General features: G+C 45.0%; 1 protein-coding gene across 1 annotated transcript in view; it reads left to right on the forward strand.

Annotated features, from left to right (window-relative positions):
• LOC306787349 (deoxyribonuclease-1-like) overlaps nucleotides 1-423 on the forward strand; it is a gene marked incomplete at both ends in the record, with an annotated part of 49,076 nt that extends 48,653 nt beyond the window's left edge. Inside the window, one exon of the mRNA XM_079282465.1 lies at nucleotides 361-423. Coding sequence (XP_079138591.1) covers nucleotides 361-423 — 63 coding nt within the window. The remainder of the gene's footprint in view (nucleotides 1-360) is intronic.
• Nucleotides 424-6,000: the final 5,577 nt, after the last annotated feature.

The raw sequence follows: 6,000 nt of genomic DNA on the forward strand, positions 1-6,000 counted from the left end.
AGCTAGGATTATTTTGCGTCCATTGCTCAGTGCCTCCTAGTGGCGCCTGGTATGGCTGTCCAGCTTGATTCTGGCTTCTTGAATCCTGATAGCCTCCTCTTCCTCTCTGATAATTTCCTCTTCCTCTTCCACGTGATGGGCCCTGATGTTGCGGCTGACTACGTGAGCGGCAGTCACGTGAATAGTGACCAGGTTTTCCACAGTTGTAGCAGTAGAAAGTTCCTCCTTGGCTCCCTTGGGCGCCTCCTCTTTGTCCTCCTCGCTGGGTTTGTTGCCACGGTTGCTGCAACATCATTACAGGGACCACTTGTTCTGCCTGTGTTTCCTGTTGAGCCATCTGTTTCTTCTTGTCTTTTGCAGTCTTTTGAGCCGAGTCCAGGTCAGCCAGCTGTCTCTTCATCAGTGCCACTTGCAGAGCCTTGAGCTCCACTTCTGAGGCGTCAACAGCTGTTCTGTGTTTATCATAGTGATGCAGTACATGTTCTCTCCATTCAGGTTGAGTGAAGGAGGCGATGGCCACAGTGTTTTCAATCGCCTCTCTTACCTTTGCAGGCAATCCTTTGGTCACCATGCTTCTCCAGAGTGCCAATGATGTCAGAGATGCATCTGGGGATTCTCTAAATGTTGTTCTCCATACTTGCTCAGCGCGAGCTAGGAGATCTGCAGCAGCCTCCCCAGGCTTGGCCATGAATGTTGACATTTGGCTGTGATCTATTGGGGTGGGGTACTCTCTCCTTATGGCCTGATGTAGTGCCTGCCTGACACCGCCTATGGGCGTGGGGTCCGGCACGTTTGTGGTTCCTGCTGCGGCTTCAAGCTTTTGCAGTGTGTGTGGGTCTGATGCTCTGGCCAGCAGGCCTCTGTAGTCACCAAGTGCCAGTTCGTAGGTCGATGTGTATTTATCTAGCTCGTCTAGCCATGGCTCTGCTCCTGAAGTCAGTGAAGGCAGTGCGGCCAGCAGTGTTGTCATGTCCATGAAGGAGAAGGGAATAAATGCCATCTGGCGAGGGGCTGCAGCTGTTGGAGCTGCTCTGAGTGGCATCTGACGTGAATCAGGCCGATATTGTTTTCCACTGCGTGTTGTTGATGGGGCTGTGGCATATCCTGTGAAATCTCCATTTAGCGTTAGCCTCTGTACTTCATGTGTTTGTGGCCATGTGTGTTCGTTGGCTGTCTGTGCAGCTAATTCGATCAGCTCCTCCTCTTCCTCTGCACCAGCAACCCACAGGTTCGTTTGTGGTATAGCATGTCCCCTAGCCTCCATGTAAGGCGTATAGCCTGCTGCTGCTGCACGCTCTTTTTCCAGCTGTTCGAGCTCCTCCAGTTGTTGTTCCAGGATTATTTGAATATCAGCTTGTGTTTCGTCTTCTTGTCTGTGTTGGTAACGGTCTCTGATTGAGTTGCTCACTCTGTGCTGAGTTTCGAGTGGGTCTGTCAATTCAGAGACATCGTAGCTTGGCCTGATGTGTGCTTTGACAGTTGGTCTTGGTGTAGTGGCAGGTCCGGGTGTGTTTGGCAGCCCTAGGGCGCCAAGGTGAGTCATCAGGTGTCCCACAGTCTTCTCAACTTGCTTCGCTCTTTTTCTTCTCTCCTTTTCCTCTACTGAGACAGGTATCTGCAGCTCTCCGCCTTCTACTGCGAAGATGCCTTTCAGGAACCCCTTTGATACTGGTCTTACTGGAGCCTGAATGAAAGGGTTTGTGGGCACATAATCTGGAGGGGGAGGTGGGAGATCAGGGTACAGTTGGCTTTGTTCATGCTCATGCTTGTCTTTGTGTTGAGGTGGGGCGAAAGGATTGTTGTCATATGAGGGAGGGGCAGTGGATGAGGGTGCCAGGGCCGGAAACATGCCTCCGCTGTGTTTGGCGGCCTCTAGTGGTGAACGTGCTGCTTCAGCATCCAGCACCTGCTCCGTCCATTGCTGTTGTTGTCCAGTGGGAGTCGGCTTCCTGCCCATCTTTTTGTTATCATAATCGAAGCACCTTTTGACATAAGGCCACACGCCTTTTTCTGCAGCTGCGTGGTTCCTTGCTGTTCTTTTTCCCATGTTTAGATATCTAGGATTTCTGTCCTGCCAGTCTTTCTTCTTCTCTTCACAGTGTCTCATCACTTCTTTGCTCATCTGTTGCATCTCCTCTTCTGTGGGAGGACAATTCAGCCGTTCTCCATCCCAAATGTCTTTATCTTTCCATCTTTTTATCATTCTTTTGTAGGCTTGTTGTTCCACTGGCCAAAGTTTGTCTCTTCCATTAATCCTGCTCTGATCCTGGACTGCATTCTCCAAGTTGCACAGATAAGAGGTGACTTTTGCTGCCATGATCTCTTCCTCTGCAATATGCAATAAAAAGTCTGAAATCAGTATTCTCAAATGTCCACCAGATGGAGCCAAAGCTCCTGTTGCAGTTCCTGAAGTGGCCACAGAAAAGCCAAAGCTCATGCCAAAAGTTTTTATTTTTTTTTTTTTTTTTTTTCAGGTCGTGAAGTGCCAGCAGAGGGAGCCAAAACTCCTCTTATGCCTTCAAATGACATGTTTGCTGTCTGAACAACTTCATTCACACTGGCTCACGTTCACAACCTTGCTTTCTCTGGAATGTGTGTGTGTGAAATGTTTGATCTATTTTTATTATTAACACTTATGGTGAAGAGGACGAAATCAGTACAGTTATAGATTTATTTCGAAGTCTCTGTGTGAATGGACACAAAAGCTCGTCCATTATACTAAGATGGCCATTTACAGCCCTAATCTGATGGTTTAGCAAGCAGTTACGTTCAGGGTCACTGATATCTTTTCCTGTTGTACGAAAGAATGACGGAATGCTCCTTTCGGCGTTTTTGACCTTCATACAGTGACCTCACAACTCCGCAATATAGCTTTACAAGTATAACGCATATTATTTACCAGTGTATGAATATATGTTATTTACAAATCTCCCTATATACCCCTGCTAGGCGTGAACTGCTATGTTTTAATTACTCAAGCAATGGCTGTAACTAAATTTTTTATAAGGCAGACAGTGTGCCCCTAACCCCCACCTTTTTAATTGTCTTCCGCTCTTTGTCCTAGCAGTCGGACACAAATCAAGGCCGCAGCATCTGTGCTTTCTTATCAGGAATAACCTAACTCCCCAATATTCCCAGCGCCTGTCTTGACTGAATGAATAGAAGCTTTGTTTCAGCTTTAAACCTTGCACATTCCTAATTTTTAGCGTCTGTCTGGCTGAATAGAGTGGCTGCTGTGTTTCCGCATTAAACTTTGCTAACAGTCCCTACGAAAGGCAAATTCCACTATTTCTGAAGTCTTTATACCTACTCCAATAAAACTAACACTTAGATTAACCCTCAGCTGTCTCTCAGCCTATTCTAGTGATTTATGTGTGTGTGTGAATGCAACGTCTGTGTCTAATGTGTGTTTTTTCTTTTTTCTTTTTTACCCTCAACTTTGAAACAGCACACGAACATTTCAACCACAAATCAAGATGTCAGCTGTGATTCTCTCCTAGGAACGCACAAACTTTTCACAGTTTTCAGCACTCCTTCTGTCGTATACAATCACTTCAAACAAGCACACGCATTTAAACAAAATTGCAACACACTGCCATTTTTGAAATGCGCACAGATCACAAATACGGTAAAGGAATATCTTTAGAAATACAGTCAAACAAATAAACAAAAGTTAAAACGCACACCTCAGCAGCAGCTGTCAGCTCGCTCATGTCCGCTTCAAATACACGCATGCACACCAAATATTCAAAATCACACGCTGCCGTCTCTTTAAGTCAAATCATAAACACAAATTAAACGAACACTGCCGTCTCTTTAAGCATAAATCAGTCACAAGCTCTTTTTTTTTTTAGACACACTCAGCGCATTGCAACAGCAATTTTCTTTTTTCTCAACCTCCGCAAACAGACTGTGTACCGCTGACCTCTTGACCACGATACAAATGAAAAACTGCTTTTTCAGCAACCAAAAACAGTCAAATTATAAAGGATTCTTTCCCTATCGTACACATATCAAAGAAAACAGCGCTATTTTAATGCATCACAGCGACCGCTGCGTATCATAAAACACAAGTACAATATCTGCTTTGGCTGGGCCGCGATCACGGCCCTTCCGCGTGGAAGTCCGCGGTGCTACCAACCACACCACCAACACAATACATCAAACAACACAATTTAATACACTTTAAGTAATCTAGGACTCTGCGGGTCCTTTTCGCTTCTGGTTACTTTATTACACAACGTCCGTTATCAACGACTCATCTATTAACTCAAGATTTGCGCTCTCGTACAGAAACTCCGTCGAGGATACTCTAAGCAGAGATATCATGTTTTTTCACTGCACGCCACTCACAATCCTGGTGTCCTGAGACTCGATGGTCTTGATAAGGTAATTTTCACTCTTCGTCCGCTACCAACGATACATCGGTTAACTTAAAACCTGTGCTCCCGTGCAGAAACTATTTAAAGGTTACTCTACGCAGAGTTAACTTGGTTTTACACCACACGTAACACACGACTTTAGTGTCCTGAGACTTGACGTCTTGGTGCAGTATTATTTCACGGTCAATTCTCTCAATACAGTTTATCAATGACATCAATGACATATACATATATCCCCGTCATGTTATGCAATTTCTTCGTAGCCCAAAACGTCCCATAAATACGTTAGAAATTACGCCATTTGTGACATGAATTTGAGTGCTCAGCGCGAAGCGCGTGTCAGCGAACAAATGCGTTGCACGGCTCACAGCACCTCACATCTACGCTATCACAAGTGCGCAATTTCTCGCCTTTATTTGGCGTTTTCTGATGGGCTCATTCATACATATTCACAGACCCCCCAAATGGCTGTATAACAACTCTGTTGCTGTGTGTTTAATATTTACAAGTACTCTATAACTAAGCAATACTTACAGTTCGGATAGTCTGAGCAAATTTTGGAATATGTCTATGAATACAATGTTGCAGAATTCAGTTAAATAGGTTCTGCCTACCTTTGAGATGTACCGGTACGAATCAGACTCCCCGAAACTGCAAGCTCGCTCCGATGGCAATTATCGGTTCCCAGCCTCAAAGGGAGATGCACCGTTATCTGGAATCACAAGGAGAGGCCTGTTATCATTCCAACCTGACGCTCTGTATCGTATGAATCACGTCGGGGTCACCAAATTGTTGTGAAAATAAGATGTAGCTGTCTTTCACACTTAGAGCAGGTTTAAGAATGAAACAGAAAGCTCTCAGAGGCGTATAGTTGTATCAAAGCAATAGATTTATTTATCAACAGAGTTATTCAGCCCAGCCATCAAACAAGCTTGGGTGCTAATGGATGAACTTCGCAGAGATTCACCATGAGACACACTTGAACACATCAGCGTGAACCTTAATATAGGGGGTCCGCCCCTTGATACACATTGGTCAAAGTCAAAGATGCAAACGTAGCACGTTTGTACGTGTATTACGCTTGGAGGCCGTGAATGTCCATTCACCTTGGCCCCTCCCAATAGGCGTTGGTTTCCATCAGTGTGAGTGAGATGATGCATGCGAGAGGACCTAAGAAAGAGTGTGGGAAGAAAGCCGGGCTCAGCTGGGGCGTTGTCCCTCGCTTGAATCTGACTGTCTTATCTATCTAAAGATGGCTGCCTGTTCCTTGTGACGCAGTTAACCTCAGTAACCTTCCTCCTGCTTCTCTCTGGCCCTGTGTATGCTGTGAGCACTGTATAAGTGGTTAATAGAGCTGCATAAGCTAATGGTTATTAAAACTACAAATATGCTAGTGATTAATTAAACTGTATATAAGTCAATTGCTAATTAAAGCTGTATATAAGCTAATTGCTGATTAAAGCTGTATATAAGCTAATTTTATCAACACAGCTGTAGTAAACAGCGACCGGTGGCTTGCTAGACAGTGAATACAGCTCGATACAATCCACGGAGCTCCTCTGAACAATATTATGACAATATTATGAACCAGACATGATGGCGTTTGGCATTCCGAAGT

The sequence above is a fragment of the Melanostigma gelatinosum genome (genome assembly GCF_949748355.1).
Source record: "Melanostigma gelatinosum genome assembly, chromosome: 13".
NCBI lineage: Eukaryota > Metazoa > Chordata > Actinopteri > Perciformes > Zoarcidae > Melanostigma > Melanostigma gelatinosum.